The sequence below is a fragment of the Lacerta agilis genome, chromosome 14 (genome assembly GCF_009819535.1).
Source record: "Lacerta agilis isolate rLacAgi1 chromosome 14, rLacAgi1.pri, whole genome shotgun sequence".
Lineage (NCBI taxonomy): Eukaryota > Metazoa > Chordata > Lepidosauria > Squamata > Lacertidae > Lacerta > Lacerta agilis.
This window is the reverse complement of record NC_046325.1, coordinates 3,025,273-3,047,075: the sequence shown is the minus strand read 5'-3', so window position 1 is coordinate 3,047,075 and position 21,803 is coordinate 3,025,273. Positions and strand designations below refer to the sequence as shown.

At 46.5% G+C, this 21,803-nt stretch overlaps 1 protein-coding gene across 12 annotated transcripts in view; it reads left to right on the top strand.

The window, feature by feature from the left end:
* Positions 1 to 21,803, top strand: part of DLG4 (discs large MAGUK scaffold protein 4) — a 118,623-nt gene that overhangs the window by 56,458 nt on the left and 40,362 nt on the right. For 4 of the 12 annotated variants that reach the window (XM_033170984.1, XM_033170983.1, XM_033170992.1 and 1 more), the window contains one exon: positions 14,703 to 14,768. The exons of 1 other annotated variant lie outside the window; for it this stretch is intronic. In XM_033170984.1, the coding sequence (XP_033026875.1) occupies positions 14,703 to 14,768 (66 nt within the window). Of the gene's footprint in view, positions 1 to 419; positions 555 to 14,702; positions 14,868 to 21,803 lie in introns of those variants that run through there. 7 more of the 12 variants (XM_033170982.1, XM_033170981.1, XM_033170989.1 and 4 more) reach the window with 3 other exon arrangements.

The window sequence follows — 21,803 nt, the reverse complement described above, 5'->3', positions numbered from 1 at the left end:
GAGAGAGACTAAGAGCAGAGCCCCCATGTTCAGGGGCAGTATTACTTTCTCAGTGCCTGCGGCTAGGGAGCTGCAAGGGGAAAGGGCTGGTGCCTTCCTGCTCTGCCGACTTACGAGCTTTCGGGGCCGTCCGCCCTTGGAAACGGGATAGTGGGCTGAACGGATGGACCCCGGTCCCATCATCCCGGGATCCGTGCACGTGCGGCCTAGTGGGCGTCGCTCCTCTTGGGCTCTGCCGGGGAGGAGGCTGGCCTCGCGAGGGAGGGGAGGAGGGAGGGGAGGGGATTAGGGCAGGCAGGCCGGCCTGGCGGGCAGCGGCAGCAGCTGGCGGCGGGCGGGCGGCAGGTGCGGCGGGCGATGGGGCAGAGTCGGGGGGCGCCCCCTGGCCGCGGCGGCGGCGCGTAGCCGATGGGGGCAGGCGGGGGGGCGCGAGGGGGATGGGCCTGAACGGCGTGTCCCCCCCGTTCCGCAAGCTGGGCTGCTTCTCGCCCGTCCTGTGCCAGTGCAAGGTCACCTGCAGCAACCGGACCCTCTCGCTCGTCTTCGGCTGCAAGGTAAGGAAGGAGGGAGGGATCGTGGCGCGGGTGGGAGGCGGGCATCCGAGGTCGGGAGAAGAGGCGACGATCCGTGCAAAACTGGCAATCTGACTGTGACAGCCCGCTGTGCAAACGTGCAAGCGACAGGATAAAGCGCAGGGAGTTTGCTCAGGGGTGCATCTTTAAGGGCGGGGGGTGGCGGTGCTGGGAAAGCTGGCCCAGCGGAATTAAGGATGTGCGCTTGAGCAAAGTGCAAGGTTGAGCGGCGTGCAAGGTTGTGTGGCCTGCTCCATTGGGGAAGGCGCGACGGTGGGGGCGAGAAGCGACGGGCGTGCAAGCGTCTCTATCGGGAGGGAGGCGCCTGACCTCTCCGGCGAGCGCCCAGAAGCGGGGGGGGGGGGGCGCTCCACACTTCTGTGGGGACATGGTTGTGGAAAGGATCGTGAGCGCCAGCCTCTAGGCCCCGCTTGCATAGTGGTGCCTGATTCGATGAGTTTCCCATATTGCGCCTGGTCCTGATGCTGAGATTTCTGCTCCCTTCACCTCGCTTTAAAAAGATTGTGTGCAAGCATGGGGTGGGGAGCTGATGACTAGACCTGGGCTCCCGCTTAGCAGCGATTCTGGAATCTGGCCCCACTTCCATTTTCTTCCCCAGAGGTTCTTCAATCACTCCTGGGGTTGAGAACTCTTGAACCCAGGGATTTGGGTGAGTGGGGTGAGATTCGTGGTGCCCTATGTATGCTGGGGAATTGGGGCAGGGGTGGGGTGGGGTCGCGGGAGTCTTCTCCTTACAGTTTTCAGTGTGCAAGGAGGAGCTTTTGTCAGGGCAAGGAAGGGGGGATATTTTTCTGAGCTGACTTTAATCTTCACCAGCCTGAGGCTTGTCTCCTCGTAAAGTCCTGGCTGTGCTTGTGAACCTGGGGATTATGCTTTTTAATCTTCTGACACTGAGTGAAGGAGGGTTGTAATAATGCAGTGACAAGCCAAGTGGGGGGAGGAGGAGGAGGTAAAGTGGCAAGTAAGAGGGAGGAGGGAGAAAACTTCCCAGCCACCCCTCCAGAGAATAAGCCCAGCATTTCCACCCCAAGCTTATTCCCTATTTGCCAACCTGACACCCTGCAGATGTTTTGAACTACAACTCCCATCAGTTTTTACCCAAACCATCTGAAGGGTGCCAGTTTGGCAAAGACTGGCTTAGAAGATCTGTTCATGAATTTCCCTGCCTTCCTCCAGACAATTGGCCATGCTGGCTGAGGCTGATGGGAGTTGTAGTCTAAAACCTCTGGAGAGCACCAGGTTGGCAAATGCTGGGCTTAGAGATCTTCTTTCTTCTTTTCTCTACACTGCACCCCTCCTTCTCAATCTTGTATTTTGTCCCTTTTCAAAGCTTCCTTGTCAAAGCTTAAAAGGAAAGATCAAAGAAGGGAGCGAAAGATGGATGGGGTGCCTTTCCAGGCGCATGGTTGTGGGAGGTTGGACTTGGCGTTGTACCAAGCATGAAACACATCAGAGAGCCCAGGTAGAAGTGGGGAGGCCTGTTGAGGATTGGGGGTGGGAGGGAGGAATAAATACTCACACTCATGCAAAAATAAGAAAAAAACCAACCCAAGAATCATTTGAGCCTCATATCTCTCCTGCCCACCCGACCCACCCCCAAATTGCTTATTGCTGTATACTTAAGGAGGCTGCTGTAATGAAGTTCTGTCTATCTGCAAAGGTAAAAATTGAAGAATCTCCAAGGACAGAAAGCTTTCCCTCCTCCTCTCATAACTTGTGGGCATCCAATGAAGCTGAATGTTGGAAGATTCAAGAGAGACAAAAGAAAGTCATTCACACAACACACAGTTAAACTATGAAACTCCCTGCCACAGGAGGCAGTGATGGCCATCAAGCTAGATGGCTTTAAAAGCAGATGAGACAAATTCATGGAGGAGGAGAGGGCTATCAATGGCTTCTAGCCATGACAACCACATTCTGCCTCTCCTGTCAGAAGCAAGAATGCCTCCAAACAGCATCGGATTTAGGGCGGTGCTGGTGGTTTCCCCAAGGGCCACAAAATAGAGAATATCCATAACTGGGAAGATTCATTTGAGGGTGCCAAAATTTGGCCTTGCACAGGGTGCCATATTACAAAAGATTACTAAAGTCTGCCCCTGCCTCTGGATACCAGTTCCTACTTGTGGGCTTCATTTCTTGTGAGAAACGTATTTTGGACTACATGGGTCTACACCGCCCTAAATCCAGTGCTGTTTGGAGGCATTACTGCCTCTGACAGTAGAGGTAGAACATAGTAATCATGGCCAGAAGGCATTGATAACCTTTTCTTCTGTTAATTTGTCTTATTCTCTTTTAAAGCCATCCAAGTTGGAGGCCATTGCTAATCTCTTGTGGGAGCATCTTCCATGGTTTAACTACCGTATTTTTCCATGTATAAGACGCCCCCTATTCAGCCGCCCATCTCTCTACAGCCTGCCCACCACTGCAAATCACACGCATCGCTGCAGCTACTATTCTTCCCTCCTCAACCTTTCAGAAGGTTCAGGACTCCTGGCTTCCGGCCCCTTCACTTTTTCACTTTCATTTCTAAGACAGTTACAGGTGGGTAGCCGTGTTGGTCTAAGACATTTTTTTTTTTACTCTCCAATTATTTGGATACTGCTTTACATAAACTTTGCATGCAAATTTGACAGATACTAAAACTTCCTGCTTCTGAACTTCATTTCTATTTTAGGTGTCAAATAGAGCTGTCATTTATACAGTTCATCTAAATACTAATACTACCACCAGCCACCACATGGATTTCTTATCACCCAATAAAATTTATGGATTTATTTGTTTCTTTCCAGCTCTAATTTTCTTCTACAGAGATGAAGTTCTTCCATAGCTTTATATAGGTAGAGAGCAGCCAATAGCTATCCAGTCTGTGCCACCAGCCAACCAGAAACCATTGGTGTGGCATATGCCTGTATATTAGGTTCTCCCACCAGGTTGTGAGTTGCAAGAATTTTGTAGATTACATAATTGTACAGTGCTGTGCCTATGCATGTGTATAAATGATTTTAGGAAAGTGGAACTGGAGTGTTAAATTGATTTGAGTGTTAAATTCTCCACCACACCAAATTTAGTTAGAGGGCTGTTTTCCCCTCAAATCTGTGGCTGCTGGTCAGTGTCTCTGGGCTGGACACTTTGTTAGAGTTGATTATACTGTCTGCTGTCTGGCTTTTAAAATATTCCCTTCATTTATGCTGCAGTCTAAACCATGCATACTCAGAAGTAGTTTAATTTAATTCAGTGGGGCTTACTCCCTTGTATGTGGAGATAGCCTTAGCATATTTAATACCTTGCTCTTCAGTTCCAAAGGACTCAGGGAGTATCTAGGGGAAGGGGGAAATGTTTTAAATGGTCATAATAGTCAATAAAATGATAAGAGCCCATGCTCTTCCAGCTGTTTTGGACTACAATTCCCATCAGCCCAGCCAATATAGGAGACGGTGTTGTGTTGTGGCTGCTTTCCCTTATGGTCTAGTGGCAAAGTGTGTGGAGAAGAGGTTACCCAAGAGTATACCGCAGCGGAAAATGCCGTTTTGCTTACAGTTTCTGAGCCCACAAGTGGAAAAGGTTCATCCTCTGTTGTGAGACTCTCAAGGATGTGGTTTTGAAATGGAAACACAAATGCTAAGGAAGGCCCCCTTAAAAAACAACAACACAGAAGCCACAAACTGAGTCAGTAGGGCCCATAAATAGTATAAGAGGCAATCAATGTAGTTGAGAGCTATGACAGTACTATATATTATGGCAATAGTACGTAAGAACATATGTGAAATGGACTTGTGTTATAATATATGCAAAACAGATGTGCATTGTTGCTGTGGTTTTTGTGTTAACATGTAAACACAATTAATATAGTGTGACCCAGTGTACATGATTGGTAAGCTGGCATTGAAAATTTGGTTATTCTCTTGAGTGTCATTCCTGCTGGACTGATGTTTTTTATGTTCCTTTGCCATTTCCTTGGTGGGAGGACCATCCTAGAACAGAGGCTCCAAAACTGTGGTCCATGGACCCCCCAACAGTCTGCGAGCTTCATTCAAGTGGTCTGCAGCATGCCTGCATTAAGTATCCACATTGATTTATAATTCCATTTTTATTGCTTATTTTATTTCTTAAATTATATTTTACTGCATTGCAATTTGAACTCTATGAAATGCAAATTGTAATTCAATCAAATGCAATTTAAGAAGTAAAAGAAGGAATACAAAACACAATTAAAAGCCATAGAGCATCTAGCTCAGCTCATTACCATTGCTACAGTGGGCAGAAAAAACATTAAGTGGTCTGCGAAGACTCTCAGCAATTTTCAAGTGGTCCATTGCCTGGGAAGGCAGGGATGGCAGAGTCTGGGAGTCAGTGTTCTAGAGGCAGCAACCATTTCCTGGCTATTAACAGAGTGGGGTTTCCAGTGTAGAGCATGAAATACCCAGGTTGCTGCTCACCTAGCAGACTTATTGGTTGGCCTTTGCCCTACCTTAAAGAGTTGTTACGAAGATAAAGTGGACTCCACCCCATAGATGCTTTCACAGTCCCTTTGGAGGAGGAATGATCTGCAAATACATTGTTTTAAATCCTCACTTAATAGCTTGAGAGGGGTGGGGAGGCTAACTGGAGGGGAGCAGGGGATGATAGAGGCAATCTGGTTCCCTCCAGCTGTTTCGGACTACAACTCCCATCAGCCCCAGTCAGCACTGCCATTGTAATTCAGAAATCTCAAGGTCACCAGTGGGGTGGGGGGCGAGGGGAGGAAACTGTCATAGAAACTTGTAAAAACAATGCAAGGCATGGATGGCAAAAATGGATAAGTGATAAGTTATATGAGGTAATCCACTGAAATGGCTGGGCAGTAGATTTAGGACCAGCAAAAATAAGGAATTAGTCACACAGTGCATAGTTAAACTGTGGAACTCCCTTCCACAAGAGGCAGTGTTGGCCACCAACTTGGATGACTTTAAAAGAGGATCAGACAAATTCATGGAGGAGAAAGTAATCAAAGGGTACAATGGTTGGGGGCAGTGATGCTTCTGAATACCAGTTTGTGGAAACCGCAGGAGAGGAAAGTGCTCTTGTGCTTGGGTCCTGCTTGCAGATTTCCTACAGGCATCTGGTCAGCCACTGTGAGAACAGGATGCTGGACTAGATGGGAGGCCATCAGCTATGGGAACTGGATGGATTCGTGGAGGATAAGGCTCAGAATGGCTACTAGTCATATTGATTGTATGGTATATTGAGGATCAGAGGTAGTAAATGCCCCTGATTACCATTTTCTGGGGATCACAGGTGGGAGAGGGCTATTGTGCTCATGTCCTGCCTCTGGTCTTCCCAGGAGAAGCTTCTGATTGGCCACTGCCCAGTAAAGGACTGGAAGAAAGCTTTGCAGGCTTTAGCTATCTGAATTTTTGTAGGTGGGTTTGAGAAGCAGCCTTTGAGCTCCGTATAGAATTTGATGTTTGGTTTGGGGGTGCCCTGTCAAGACTACCACTGATTCTCAGCATTTTTTGCTGGCCGCCTCCTACTCAATAAATAAAAATACATTAGAAATATTTCAAATGAGCCGTTTCCCCCCTATAACAATCTCTAGGGCTCTTGCCTTGTGGGTTGCTCCCCAAAACATGGGACCATTTGGGGAAGTGAGAAATACAAACCAGTGTAATGTACTCCCATACTTTAAGTTTGTACAAATGGTGACGGAGTAAAGTGAGCCTCAGTCCCCTGAATAATCCTCTTCAGGAGTATGTAATGCTCCCTGTTGTCTTTGTTAGCATGAAAATGTCCTCCATGTCTAGTAAACACTGATTATTGGGTTGTGGGAATGGTTGGTTTTCTGTGGGTCTCAGCATGTATTTTGTATCAGAGAGAGGTGTATTTCTGTGTGCTGGTGTGATCATGAACATTTCTGCTTGCGTTAGCTTCCTACTGCTCTGGTGCAGGCTGGCAGGGCGTGGGGAAGAGAAGAACCTCTGTGCTAAGCAGTTTCACAGGGTTTCATGTGCTGTGTGGGATCTGCTGATCAATCCCACCTGCAAACTCCCATGCTGCTTTCCCTCCTCTCCTTGATACACCTGTATTCCATAAAAAATATTCTGGAACCCCTGAGCGAGAGCCACATTTCATTTTATTGAATAATCTGGTCCATGGCCTCATGATGTATACGCTTTTTGGTATCTACTTAAAACGTTGTTTAGGCAAACGTATCCAGATTTGTTGATGTTGATGTGTTTTAATCTTTTAATTTAATCTTTTAATTTTAAACATCTGTAATTGTTTTTAATTTTAATACTTATTGAAAACCACTTAAAGGATTTATTATAATCAAGCAGTATGTACATGTTGCTTTTACTTTTTGAATCATCTTTGGAACAAACAGCATGTCTGTATGTAAAGGTGGAAATACAGATCTGACCAATGTGTGGGTAAACAAGAAAAAGAATTGGCTTTGCACATTCTCCAGCAGGAGAGAACCCCCAGCAGAGTTAAAAACACTCTCAGAGTTAACCAGCAGCATAGTGTGGAATATAGGTTGTTAAACCCTTTTACATATCTCTTTCATTGCTACCTCTAGCAATGAAAAGACCACTCACTCACTGTCAAGTAAATTTAAAAGGATTTACTTAGTAAATCCAAAGGTCTGGTTTGTGTGTTATTCCATGCACCAGCAAGGAGAACACTGGTAGATTACTGTTGGCTGCAAAATACAGCATATAGTTTCAAACATGTCCTGGTTGGTTACATGGTGCAAAGAGAGAGTGAGGAAAGGAAGAGAAGAAGCTTCATTTCCTCTCATTTCCTCTGAGAGCCAGTTTGGTGTAGTGGTTAGGAGCGGCAGACTCGTAATCTGGGGAACCGGGTTCGTGTCTTCACTCCTCCACATGCAGCTGCTGGGTGACCTTGGGCTAGTCACACTTCTCTGAAGTCTCTCAGCCCCACTCACCTCGCAGAGTGTTTGTTGTGAGGGAGGAAGGGAAAGGAGAATGTTAGCCGCTTTGAGACTCCTTTGGGTAGTGAAAAGCGGGATATCAAATCCAAACTCTTCTTCTTCTTCTTCTTCTCACCAGAGGTGTGGGAGCCTGACTTAAACTGAGGCTAGGAACACAGCTCTGTGGTCTTAACCCCTTTGTGCATTAACTAGTACTCAGACATAGTTATGTTTGAATACAATTTCCTACAGTTTGAACAAAATTATCTTGGTAGAGACTTTTACAGTGGTGAGACGGCGTGTGACTCCTTTTTCTCCCTGTGTCTTGCAGAGCTGGTGATTTTTCATAGTCTAATACAATAAATCAAAATATTGGTTTAAAACAGAGGTTTAATTGCCATCTGATCCATGTGCTATTCAACTTATTTTGTGTATATTTTAAACAAGAGAGACTGTTGTGGCATCTTAAATACATTATAAAAAAAGCAGTATAATGGTATCAGCTTTGTACACTCCATGACATATTAACATGACTACTAAACATCTGGAAATCATTGTTAGATTTTAGTTGTATGGTGCTTCTTGCAGTAATTGAGTCTGATTTTAATTAGTAGTACAGTTAGTTCAGCCTTCCAGAGGAGTCTACAAAAGTTACTGGCCCTGACATCCTGTATTTAGTCACAAAGATTACATTGACATCCTGAAATACAGAATCTTGCATTTTATGAATGCTTACTTTCCTTGCTACCTGTAGCCAATTTTTATTGGCTGCAGTTAACAAGACAAAGAGCTAGGGACAAGCTAGATGGTGGTTCAATCACGATATGACTTTCAGGCATGTGCCTTTTCCTTCCATGGGGTGCCTTCCCTTTGTGAGATTTCCCCCCTCTCTGCCCAGTCAAGCTAACCTTTGCTTCCCACTCTGGAAGCAGCACTTGTTGCTGTTGTGTGGCTGAAACTCTGATGACGTCACATAAGTTCATCCAATGGGGTCAGGGCTCTGTTAGATGCACACTGTGGTAAGTCGTCCTACCGTGTTTCTCCTAAAATAAGACACCGTCTTATATTTTTTTTCGCTCAACAAAACACAGTATTGCTTATTTTCAGGGGATGTCTTATTTTAACCGTGTCGCATCGGTAGGCTGCAAAGCCACGCCTCTCCAGGCTGTTTTAATGGGAGGTACCACGTCACTATGGCTTATTTTCGGGGTATGGCTTATTTTTGGGGAACGGCTTATATTTTGCAAATGCATAGAAATCCTGCTATGGCTTATTTTATGGCCATGTCTTATTTTAGGAGAAACAGGGTAGAAATGAATCTGAATGGATGGACTTCAGGTTTCAAGAGCTGAATCTTAAGTAGTGCTGTAGCTCGGGGTATGCAGAAGGTCCCAGGTTCAATCCCTAGCATCTCAGGGTAGGACTGGGGATGATCTGTCTGAAACCATGTCACGTGTACTCAGGTGAAGTGTTAAGAGTCAAGTTGAGAGTGAACAGTTGCCTCTTGAACCAGTAGGGTTTTTATGACAGCGGTCAGCCAGTCAGCAAAGCAGACTGGGGGGGGGACCAATCAGGCCCTGGAAAACTGCAAGATAGCAGAGGAAATGGGTGAAATTAAGAATAAGGCCTGTAGTTCTTGTTCAGCCTCTACACCTTGTTTCTCTAGACCATTTTGACATCCTGGAAAACATATCCAGTACTGTATATTTTTGTGTGTATGTTGCTGGAATCTGAAAAGCTGCTGAAATCAACTCTCTCCATCTTCATCTTCCTTTCCATTTGGGATTCGTTTCACAAAGGCTTTGTTCCTGTACTCTACATGCCCACCGTATGTCAGGAACAGAGCTAATTAGTCCCCTCTGCTCAGTTGATTTTTTTTGTTAATCAACACGATAACGACCCAACTCCAGCGAGGATGTTCTATTCCTGTTAACAGGCAAGAATTTTTGCTTCCTGTGAAACTGCTAGTACTTGAAAGAAAGAAAAAGAGGCTTTGAAGAGTGTTGAGCAGGAAGAAACCTATAATCTCTTTTTCTTTTAACCCTTCCATTTATACAGTGCATTACTGCCACTGTTTGACAATTATCTGGGACCAGTGGTGTGTGCATGCTAAGTACTGTATAGGACATAACCCTGGACCAATTCTGTCTGGCCAGTCCACAGAAGGATTCAGCCAGAAGCTTAAGAATGGTGCAAGCTTCTGAGTTTCACACAGCTCTTCCGCCGTTTCCTGTGTGGTGTTTTATGTAATTAATCTCAGTCCTTAGTCAGTTCTCGCAGTGAATGAAGACAGCTTCCTCTAAATCAGGAGTGGAAGAACCTCTGTTCCAGGAGGTGAATGTGGCCCTCCTCGCTTCCCTATCTGGCCCTTCGAATGCTCCGCAGACTACACATTTCAGCAGCATTGCTTGGGACATTTCTAGAATGTATTTGCCTAGCTAGAATGTGTCCTTGAACTCTGATCATTCTTGCCTGGACAGGGACTAGGGATGCACGTGTGAGTGTGTGTAGAAGCCAACCTACTGTACTGTACTGTTTAAAAAAAAAAAAGTTGGCTCCTGGTTCCACCAACCCTTTCACCCCATGGGCTGAGAAACCTTACCCACACCTGCTCTACAGCAAGGACAGGGGACTTGTGGCCCTCCAGATGTTGCTGGACTGCAACTCCCAACATTTCCTGAGCATTGACCATGCTGGCGGGGGCTGATGGGAGCTGGAGTCCAGCAATATCCAGAGGACCACAGGTTTCTCAAGAATAATTTCTGATGCAGAGTACTGTAATGGTGTCCTCCAAGAACTTAAGCTACAATGCTTGCTGTTGGGGGAATGGAATTCTGCTCCTTCTCCTAGACTACCTTGTACTGAAGTGTGGTATGTACAGGACACCAAACCAGTACAGCCACACATTGGCCAGTGTCCATGATGTCACTGGTAATGAGGAGCATAGCTTTTCTTTTCTTCTGGGGAAAGGTGCTAGCTCAGTGGTAGAGCACCTGCCTTGTATGCAGAAAGTCCCACATCCGATCTGTGACTGCATCTCTAGATAGGACTGGGAGAGATCCTGAAATCTTGGATAGCCATTGCCGCCGGTCAGTTTCAACAATACTGAGGTAGAAGAACCCCATTATCTGATTTGATATGAGGCAGCATCCTATGTTCCCATAGAAGTTGTTAAAAAGAATTATTATTATTATTATTAGCTGAAAGTTGCAAGATCTAATATCGCTTCACCACATTCCTATATCATTGCTTGATATTTTGCACATTTGAAGCATCCATTGCCGGTCAGATCCCACAATTCCATTCCCATTCCAAATACTTTTCTTGCAAGGACAGCTGACAATTCCCAGTTACGGTAATTCAATGTCACGTTGGTGTTGCATGTATGTGTGAATCATCCCCAGTAGGTGACACTCACTCTCTTGCTGGAGATTCATCTCCCCAGGGCCCAGGAACTTGCCCCCCTCCAATTAAATCCTTCCTCCACAGCTCTCTGCTTCCCCATTCATCCGTGATTCCTGGCAAATGTGCATTTTTAAAACTCCCAGCCGTCCTGTGTTCTTAAAGGCTTTGGTGGCTCCAGAGGATTGAGCAGTGGTGAGGCATCCGCCTTAATTATTTTCTTCTGCTTTGGGGCATCTTGTTGGGATGAGAAGGGATGGGGCCTGTTCCTAAACACCCACTCCCAGCCCACACTGATTTCTCCTTCGCTGCCTAGGATCTGAAAGCCTGATGCGGAGGCAGTACAGAGGCAAAAGTGTGCATGTGCGTATCGAGAGAGGCTTGCTATGAGTGTTCATTGCATCTAGGTGTGTGTGTGTGTGTGTGTGTGTGTGTGTGTGTGTGTGTGTGTGTGCTAGAATGGTGACCTGAAGCTTAGATTGCCTGTTTATATTTGTGCACAATGTTTGTTCTCTCTTGGATGCTACAATTCAGGCTCCAATGTTCATGCCTGCCAGCTGTAGCGTAATAACATAAGAGCCTGCTGGATCAGGCCAATAGTCCATCTAGTCCAGCATACTCTTCTCGCAGTGACCAACCAGATGCCTATAGGAAACCAGCAAGCAGGATTCAAGCACAAGAGCCCTCTCCCATCCTGTGACTTTCAGCAACCAATATGCAGAACCACTGCTGCCTCCAACTGTGGTAGCAGATAGCCATGGTGGTTAGTAGCCATCCATAGCCCTCTCCAACAGGAATTTGTCTCATTCTATTTTAAAGCCATCCAAGATTTTTGATCTCAACAAAATTGTTAGTTTTTTTAATTACAGCAAGATACCAATTTTATTATTATTTACATGAGTGGGAGGGAAAAAAATACGTCCGCTACTCACAATTCACTTTTGGTGGATGACAGGCATGCACAACTTAAAAGCTACAATTGCAGCAAATAATCCTGGGAGCTGTAGTTTGTTAAGTGTGTTTAGAGTTGTTAGGGGATCCCTGCTCCCCTCACGAAGCTACCTGTGAAGAGGAGTTGATTGTTAAAGCATTCTGGATAGAAGGTGAGGATAGATAATTACCTAGATCATTGCTCTACCCACTGATCATAGCTCAGTGGATAGATGCAGAAGTTCCCAGGTTCCCCACTTGCAATTCCTGGCAACTGATATTCAGAGGCATACTGCCGCCAGCACTTGAGCTAGTGCCTTGCCATGGAGGCTTGTAGCCATATCCTTTGTGACTCCATCCAATCCTCTTTTAAAGACATCTGTGTTGGTGGCCATCACTGCCTCCTGATGGAGGGAGTTCCACAGATTATATACGCATAATGTGCTGCTATGTGTCTTGGTTGATTTTAGCACCTATTCCATGGGTGCCACATCTTGAGCGGGTACCCAGAGCAGCAGAAAATTAAAACATGACAGTTTAGCAGTTGAAAGTGCTTCGTGGTAGAACCAAAACACCACAATGTTTGTCCAGAAAAGAAACTCCAGAGCTGGAGAAATATCAGCTGAGCATGAGAGAGGAGTGGTAGCTGTGCCCCAGGAGAAAAGCACAGAAAGGAAGGACAGGGTGGAGGCACGTGGTTTGCCTCTCCTGCTCTGGATGGTGTCTCTGCCCTTGTGTTAACACCTCTCATGCAAGGCTGCTGAGGCATGGACTAATCTCAGGCCTGATGTGGATGGCTGCTTTCTAGTGAGAGGAAGAAACTTTACACTTGCACAGGTACTCTTGGATCCTGCAGTTTCAGGTGCTGAGCTCTTATGTATGAAGTGGTTTCTGGGGCTGAAAACTGGCTTAGCTTCATCCTTAGAGCTGCTTATGGGGGTGGGAGAGGTGAATTTTAAATTGAGATGCTTTTTGCATGTGAATTTTTTTAAAAAAATAAAAATAAAATAAATGCAACCCTTAGTCAATAGGGGAGATGGGGAGCCACCATGGGAGCCCCCCCCCGGCCACCTGTGGGTGGACTCCCAGTTCGCAGAAGCCCCAGCCAGCATTAGCCTATATTCAGGGATGATTTATTTATTTAAATGTTTATGATCTGCACTTTCATAAAATACGTCAAAGCAGCTTACAACAGAGAGCACAATAAAAAAAATCATTCTATAAATATCAAACAAAACTAAAAACATCAGTAAAAACTGGAAAAAAATGAAATGAAACACCAGTAGATACATTGGGTAAAAAGGAAAGAAAACATACTGTTAAGGCCTGTCTTAAAAAGCACAGATTTCAGAAGACTTATGAAAGAAGGCAGGTATTGTTCCTGCCAAACCTCTACAGGCAGGGAGTTGGAAAGGGCAAGCAAGTTCTGCCACACTGAAAGCTCAATTAAACTTCAGAGGTATAGGGAACCACCAGATGCCCCTTCAGAGGATCTCAGATGGAGGGGGAGAATAAGGGGTCAGATGGGACTTGGGAATCCCAAACATTTTATTGTACAGTACTTATTTATTCAGTTCATATCCCAATATTCCTCCAAGGGGCTGGAGGTGGTGAACATGGTTCATCCGTCCCCCTCTGTTTATTCTCACAACCACCTTGTGAGGTGGGTTAGTCTGAGAGTTAGTGACTGGCCCATGGTCAGTCTTCAGTTCCTTGCTCAATAAATAAATCAATGAAACATGAACTTCACTGGGTCTACGCAGTTTTTGCTCTGTGCAGTTGGATTTATTGCACCATAGCCAGCCTTTATTGGGGAGGGGGTGCATGGCAAACAGCACATGAGAACGTGGGGGAAGGGCTGTAGCTGAGTGGCTAAGCATCTGCTTGCCATGCAAAAGGTTTTCAGGCTCAGTTGCCCAATGGCATCTCCATATACAGCCGGGAGAGACTGCTGCTTGAAGCACTGGCCACTGCTAGTACAGGAGAGGAAATGATGGTAGCAAAGGTGGAATACAATACAGGGAGAACAGATGGGCAGGTGGCCTCCTTTTGGCTCCCCTGCCAAGCCTTCAACTGCATGGCAGATGGAGATTCAACAGGTAAAACAAAATAGAAAATTCTTTCCAGTAGCACCTTAGAGACCAACTGAGTTTGTTCTTGGTATGAGCTTTCGTGTGCATGCACACGAAAGCTCATACCAAGAACAAACTCAGTTGGTCTCTAAGGTGCTACTGGAAAGAATTTTCTATTTTGTTTCGACTATGGCAGACCAACACGGCTACCCACCTGTAACATTCAACAGGTAAACGCCCCACTACCATAGCTCAGTTTATAGATTATGAGACTCTTAATCTCAGGGTTGTGGGTCCAAGTACCACGTTGGGTAAAAACAGTCCTGCATTGCAGGGGGCTGGACTAGATGACCCTTGTGGTCCCTACAATTCTATTATTATCAAGGTCCGTGTGCAGTTGTTCAGGGGTACAGGTAAAAACCTCCCCAAGGGATGCTGTAGTCTGCCATAGATTTTACCCTGCCATGCAGCTGTTAGGGGCACATGTAAAAGTTTTCCTATCCCCACATCTCAAGGGGTTCAGTACCTGTTGTATCTCAGCCTGCCATACAGCTCTTTAGGGGCACAGGGCAAAAGAAAGGGGGGAAAGCCTGCCAGCAGCTGATTCCTTTTGCAAAGGCTTCTGGGAGGGGAGGCGCAGGGCCAAGCAAGCAGAGTGGTCTCTGCTGCTCCCCGCCCTGGTTTCAGGTGACGAGGCTTGGGTGCGTATCCTGACATGGCACTGTTATGCCGACCCAGCAGTGTTCTGCTTCCATGGCGTGCCGTGGCACTGACGCTCTGCCTCTTCCCTTTCAGAAATATCGTTACCAAGATGAAGACAGCCCCCCGTTGGAGCACAGCCCCGCCCACCTCCCCAACCAGGTAAAGGCCCCTGAGCTGGTCCACGTGGCGGAGAAGAACCTGTCCCAGATCGAGAGCGTCCACGGCTATGTGTCTCACTCGCACATCTCCCCCATGAAGGTAGGAAGGGGGGGCGCGGGTGCCCCGGCCAGGAGAGGGGACACCATCCTGCCACACCCGGCCCTGCCCACCCCTGCCACACCCACACTCCGCCACACCCGCACCCACCTGTGGCCTGCACTGGAGCTCGTGGGCATCACCGTCCAGGTGGCAGCATGTGTGTGTTTCGTGTGTCAGGTGGTGTTCAGCTGCTGCTGTCTCTGTAGTAGGCCGTATGTGTGGTTTTTGGTGGTGAGAAGGTTCAGACTTTGGCGTTTTGATAGGTGTGTGAGTGAGGGAGTGTGTGGTGCTGTTTTTGCTTCTCTGTGTGGGGTTGTTACTCGTCCACGTAAAGCTCTCCATGCACGTGTGTGTGTGTGTGTGTGTGTGTGTGTGTGTGTGTGTGTGTGTATTTCACGGCAAGTGCAACTGTACAACCCTTTTGTTTTTTCAAAGCACAGTGACTCAGCGCAGGGTTGTCATGACTGCGAATGTATCCGTGTGCTGCTCTGTATGGAGAGGGCTCTTGGAAGGAGTGTGTGTCTTCCTATAATATGTGGTAGCTAATGAGTGTTTGCCACCAATTGTATGCTTCTGGAGGGGGGAGTGCCAGTTCCTTAACAAATAGAATCACCTGTGCCAACCTGGCACCCTTCAACTGTCTTGGACTATAACTCCCATTCTCCCCAGACAGCACATGGAAGTTGTAGTCCAAACACCTGGAGGGCACTGGGTTGGGAAAGACTGAAAGAGACATAAATGCTTCCTTCCCTGTGCATCACCACACATCACTTTTTAAAACATAGAGACATTTTTTTACAGGTCTTCCTTAACAACATAAAGCATCTCTGCAACAGCAGAGTGTGCCTGAGCATATAAAATGCTTTTGAAAGTGTGTTTTGCTCCCTGGGCAGGAGGAATATTGTTATCATAACATCAGTGGCACTGGAGACATCTGCCTACGTTCATTGAAGCTCTTGTGGTCTTTCACAAGCGCTGGTGGGTGTGACATCTTAGCGTACAGGGTGTAACTTGGGCATCTTAGTATATTTTTGGGAATACTACAGTTACACATGTGTGCTACATTCAAGGGTGCTTTTTTTAGGGTGTCTGTTTATCACTGTGAGAGTTCGTGGCATATTAGCTTATGGCTTGTGTCTTTGCTAGACCTGAAAGGATCATGCTCCCTCAACTGGAGCTCTTCCCCTGAAATGGAAACCTTTGTTTATTTATTTTTTGCTTCCTTCAAACGAGCACTGGTGCGAGACTCATTTAAGCAGGTCTTGCTGGGAATCTCAGGTGAGGAGAGCGCTGCTGTTGCGCTCAGGTGCTGCTTGTGGGATTCCCATAATGGGCATCTGGTTGGCCACTGTGAGACCAGGATGCTGGGCTAGATGGGCCCCCTTTGGCCTGATCCAGCTGGCAGGCTCTTCTGAACTTGGGCATTCCTTCCACTGTGTTGAAGCATTTGCACGAGGATCCTGTCGTTCAGCACCATTGGCAGTTGACAGTGTCTCAGCTGCTCCCTAGAATACAAACACACTCACACTCGCACCAGAAATTCAGCAATAGCCAAATTTTGGGACCTGTCTAAATTTCAGATCCCTATAAGCAAAATATGTGACTGGCCTGAGGTTTCACCCAGTGAGCTTCACACAGCTGAATGTGTACCACCCTGTCTCCAGGATATGACACCAACATTTAAATTCTGTGGTTTGTGGCATGTTATTTGGTCTCAGGCTAAGCACTAGTCTGTGTACCTGCTGTGTCTTTGTCTGCTGTGGTGCATGGCTTCTTCCGTTCTGTATCCACCATATTGGATGCTGACCCTCACACAGAGACATCAGAACCTCACATCACACGTAGCCTCCGCTCTACCCTACTGAGAGGTATTTATCATTGTGACAAGTGGTGGGGAGGGCTGCGGTGGGTGGCGGGGTGGGGTGTGGGTTACGGATATGGAGTTGTCTTTTGGACAAAAACTTTTTTTGTGGGACATAGTTGTGAGGGAGTAACCCCTCATAGTGGAGGGTGACCGGCAAAACAGTCTGTGAATCAGCAGCACATGTGACTTTGGTGAACAGGAGAGGGATAAAGAATTGGAGGAAGGCCACCCCCCCCCCCGCACCTCCGATCCACCCTGTTTCAAAGCCTGATGGTGTGTGGCCTGCAGAACCTGATTCATCTTAAGTGTTGGTGGGTTCAAATCCAGAAAGGCCAATTATCCTGAAATTAATTAGTCAGCACTGTGCAGAGTGAAGTGGTGGTTTTTGATCAATTGTTGTAATAAATAGGAGTATTGTGCATACTTGAAGGGCTGCTGCTCTCTAGATGTACCTCCCTGTTTGTTAAGATTTTCAGGGGAGGGTGGGGCCCTAGTTGCAGAATGCTTTCCTCAAGGAAAATTGCTGGTTTGTTATCATACTTTGGCACCAGGATTTTTTCCCCTCCAAAGCTTTTGAGAAACATTTTAGAAACACTTAAAAAGCCGCTGATGGGTGTTGTGGGTTTTCTTGGGTTGTCGTTTACTTGCTGCTGCTTTTACTCTTTGTAGTGTTCTCTGGTTGTTCTTCACAACAGCCCTGTATGGTAGGGCAGTATTAAAATATCCACATTGCCCATGTCATTGAAGTACCTAAAAGAAGACATGTGTCACCCCCATCCCCTGTGGAACCTTTTCAAGATAGTATAGGGTGGGTGGGAGGTGTGGCACAGTGTGCCATATTTTCAAAGGGAGTGGGTGCGGATGGAATGGGAGAGGGGCAGAAGGTTGGTAAACGTTGCCATGCTTAAAAGGAGAGAGCATGTTGGGACTGGATAATTTTTGCCTCTCCTGCCTAAGCTCCTGTTACTGATGTGGAACAGCACAGGCTAAGTTAGGGGAAATGTGCCAGCAAGTTGCAACCATACAGCAAATTGTCCTTCTTTCTGAGGATTGCAGACTTCAGTCTGATGTGGCCAATCACCAGCTGATTAACTGGGCGACCTTCCCCACCCCACTTACCGGTAATCAATGGGTTTAGCAAAACCTCCAGGATCTGGGCTGTTGAAGGTTGTGAGAAGCGGACACGGGGCAGTGGATTCAAACTACAAGAAATAATATCCCACCTAAACATTAGGAAGAACTTCCTGACAGTAAGAGCTATTCGACAGTGGAATTTGCTGCCAAGGAGTGTGGTGAAGTCTCCTTCTTTGGAGGTCTTTAAGTGGAGGCTTGACAGCCATCTGTCAGGAATGCTTTGATGGTGTTTCCTGCTTGGTAGGGGATTGGACTGGATGGCCCTTGTGGTCTCTTCCAACTCTAGGATTCTATGATTCTATGTGTCACTGTCAGGCCCATGTTGATGTTTCACTCCGTCTTCACTGTGTTGCAGTACAACAGCTATTGCCTGCCTGGTGCCTGTCCCCACACCCACCCAACATGTTATGGACTGAAATTCCCCATCAGCCCCAGGGGCTGGTAGTAGTTGGAGCCCAACAACATCTGGAGGGTGCCAGGTTGGCATAGTCAGGATTCGAAGATGCTGAGATGGCTTGTGCAAAGTTGGCAGAAATTGTAAGTTACATCTACAGTTACATAATGGGCATCTCTCTTGAAAACCACGGCAAGGATTTTTCCACTGAGGATGGGTGGTATGCAAATATATTTAAATTTAATTTGCTGCTGAAATACTGGCGAGTTAACCAGTTTTAAAAACCGTTGTCATCCCTCCTGCTGTGTATTATTTATATAGTGTCACCTGTGTGGTTGACACTGTCAAAAATTTACAAGCGGTCCTGTCTCTGTTGTGAGTGAGCTTGCTCCCCTCAACATCAAATGCTGTAAGGATATAAAAGACTCAGCCTGCCACTTGACCCCTTCCCCATTCACCATAGTCTTGCGCTCCCTACAATGCTCCCATAACTGCTCAAGGAGGAAGGGGAGGTCATAGAATGCTTATGTACAGCGCCATTTCTGTGCGGGAGAGAGGTCAGATTGGAGGTGGGGGAATAACAGTGCAAGGCTAGGAAACACATCTGAGGAGAGAAATGCGGTACTGGGGAATGTTATGGGAAATTTACGCTTAAGGGAAAGATGGGTGGAGGAATTAGACTCCCGAAGAAGTGAATTGGTGTGCATCTTCCGTCCATTGAAACTTGTGTAGGAGAGCATCCTGGTTAATCGAGACCTGGTGTTTGTGTATGGGCTTTGGTGCAATGGCTGATTTAGGGCCTGGACTGGCATGCAATTCAATGAATTACCTTCCTTACGAGGAATAGGGGAAGACAGGCTGGGAGAGGGCCATTTTTCTAACAACTGGCCCCTTCCTGTGAATTATTGGAATAATAATTTTTGACAAAGGGTGAATAAGGACCCCTTGACAGATCTAATCAAATGGCTGCTCTAGGCCTTGCAGAATCCCCTCTCCCCCATCTTTCTAGGGTTGAATTTCTGGTCTTTGTCAGTTTGTATTTCTCTCCCCCCACCTTTCTTTCTTTTATTCTAAAATGTGTGTGTGTGCATATATCTTTTAATAGCACAGGAAATGTTACCTTATTTTGGACATGGTGGTTGGGTAGGTCAGCAATCATGGTGGATCCTCTGTGTTCAGGAGCATTGTACTTCTTGGGTTACCTTCGCACTCCAGTAGATCTGATCCAGCAGGGCTCAATTATTATTTTATTTACTTAATGAAATTTATATACCTTTTGATTGTAGGAAAAATAACCAACCCTCTTAACAGTTTGCAAAAATGTGAAATAAATCTCAGCAAAAAAGCATTTAAAAGCAAGCATATCAAAGCATTGGAAAGATAAGTTAAAATCAGCAGCAGATAAAACAGATGCCTGGCCCCGGATAGGCTTGCCTAAACTAAAATGTTTTAAGCCGGTGCTGAAAAGAGTACAGTGAAGGCACCTGCCTGATCTCAGTAGCCACGTAGTTCCAAAGTGTGGGTGCTGCCATGTTAAAAGATAGATTTCCTACAAGTGCCTAGCAGGTGTTATGTGTAGCAGTGCCAGTTTCACCGATCAAATCAGTCAAGTGGGCATATATGGAGTGTGGCGATCCTGCAAGTATACTGGTCCCAAGCTGTTAAAGGCTTTATATACCGGTACTAGTAGTAACACCTTGAATTTGGTCCCATAGCAAATGGGCAACCAGTACAGATATCTGAGCAGAGAGGTGTTATATACATGTTCTTGTGACCAATTTAGGTTGGTGTAGGAGTAAGTATGGAAATTTTAAAGGCCCCCCCACCCCCGGTTATATAACACCCAGATGTATTTATTTTTGCTTGATGTAGCATATATGCAGAACTTGCTCCTTGCAGATCCACGAAAATCAACATTTCTCAGACTGTGGGTCAAAGGCCACCACCATTGAGACTCGGCACTGCAGTCTGCCCCATGGTAGTAGTCTTTTGACTGGAGGGACTCTAGCAGCAGCAGCTCCTCACATACACAGCGCATAGGGGCATGGGAGAGGACAGTTAGAGCATGAGGTGAGAGTGGATCTGTAGCAGGCAAAGATGGACAATGAAGAGAGATAACAGTGTAATTTTTTTTAAAAAAAGCAATACAGTGTGCCAGCCCACAATTTACGTGCATTTAATTTGTGCACTTTTGACTTTATGCATGTGGCAAATTTAAAAATAAAAAGAGGTGGAAAGGGGTTGGGGTTCCGGGAAAACTGACTTTGGCAATCCCCCCTCCCTCCATTGAACTCAATGGGTTTTGACTATACACAATTTTGGCTTTAGGTGTGATCCCTGGAACATAACAACCTCATAAATTGTGGGCTTACTGCAATACCAAACTGGGAATAGAGAAGAAGGGTATAAGAAAAGGAAACTGCTATAAGAGGAAGAACAAGGCAACCAAAATGATCAAAGGAATGGAGTGAATCCCCTATACTGTATCCCCAAAGTCATGGAAGAGAGCGCTGTTGATGGCTACTAGTCATGATGGTTCTGCTTTGCCTCCGCAGTTGGAGGTAACAGTGCTTCTGAATGCCAGTCGCTGGAAACGGCAGGAGCTGGAGAGGGCTCTTTGTGCTTAGATCCCGCTTGCAAGTTTCTCACAGGCATCTGGCTGGCCACTGAGAAAAGTATGCTGGACTAGGTGGGTCATTGGCCTGATCAAGCAGGATTCTTCTAACGCTGTTATGGTCTTATGACAGTAAAATGAGCAGGGAGGAGAGATGAAAGAAACAGGCACTTTAGGGTGGGAATAAGGTGGAAGTTGGGACACAGGAGGCGCTGTGTGTTAAACCGCAGAACCTAGGGCTTGCCAATCAGAAGGTTGGTGGTTCAAATCCCCGCAACGGGGTGAGCTCCCGTTGTTCGGTCCCTGCTCCTGCCAACCTAGCAGTTCGAAAGCATGTCAAAGTGCAAGTAGATAAATAGGTACTGCTCCAGCAGGAAGGTAAACAGTGTTTCCGTGCGCTGCTCTGGTTCGTCAGAAGCAGCTTAGTCATGCTGGCCACATGACCCGGAAACTGTTCGCCGGCTCCCTCGGCCACTAACGCGAGATGAGCGCCGCAACCCCAGAGTCCTCCGCGACCTTACAGTCTGGGGTCCCTTTACCTTTACCTTTACTAAGGTGCAAGTTAACTGCAGTGATGGCTGATAAGCTCTGGTGTGAGCTGGCAGGGAGGGAAAGTGTAAAACCAAAAAGGATCCAATAGATATTGATCCTTTCAAGCCAAACGTGTGATTCCCCACGTGTTGTTGGACTATAAGCTCCCATCATCCCTGGCCATTGGTCATGCTGACTTCTGGGGTTGCTGGGAGGTGGGAGACCAGCAATGTCTAGAAGGCCACAGGGTCCCATTCCTCCAGTCTATGACTGTGCATGGGTTACTCTCTTAAAATGCAGCTAGGTCCTTTTCTCAATTCAGATTGAAAATGGTTTGGAGGGAAATGTGTCAAAACGCAGTATTTCCTAAGAAATGACAGGATAGGTACAGGAGATATA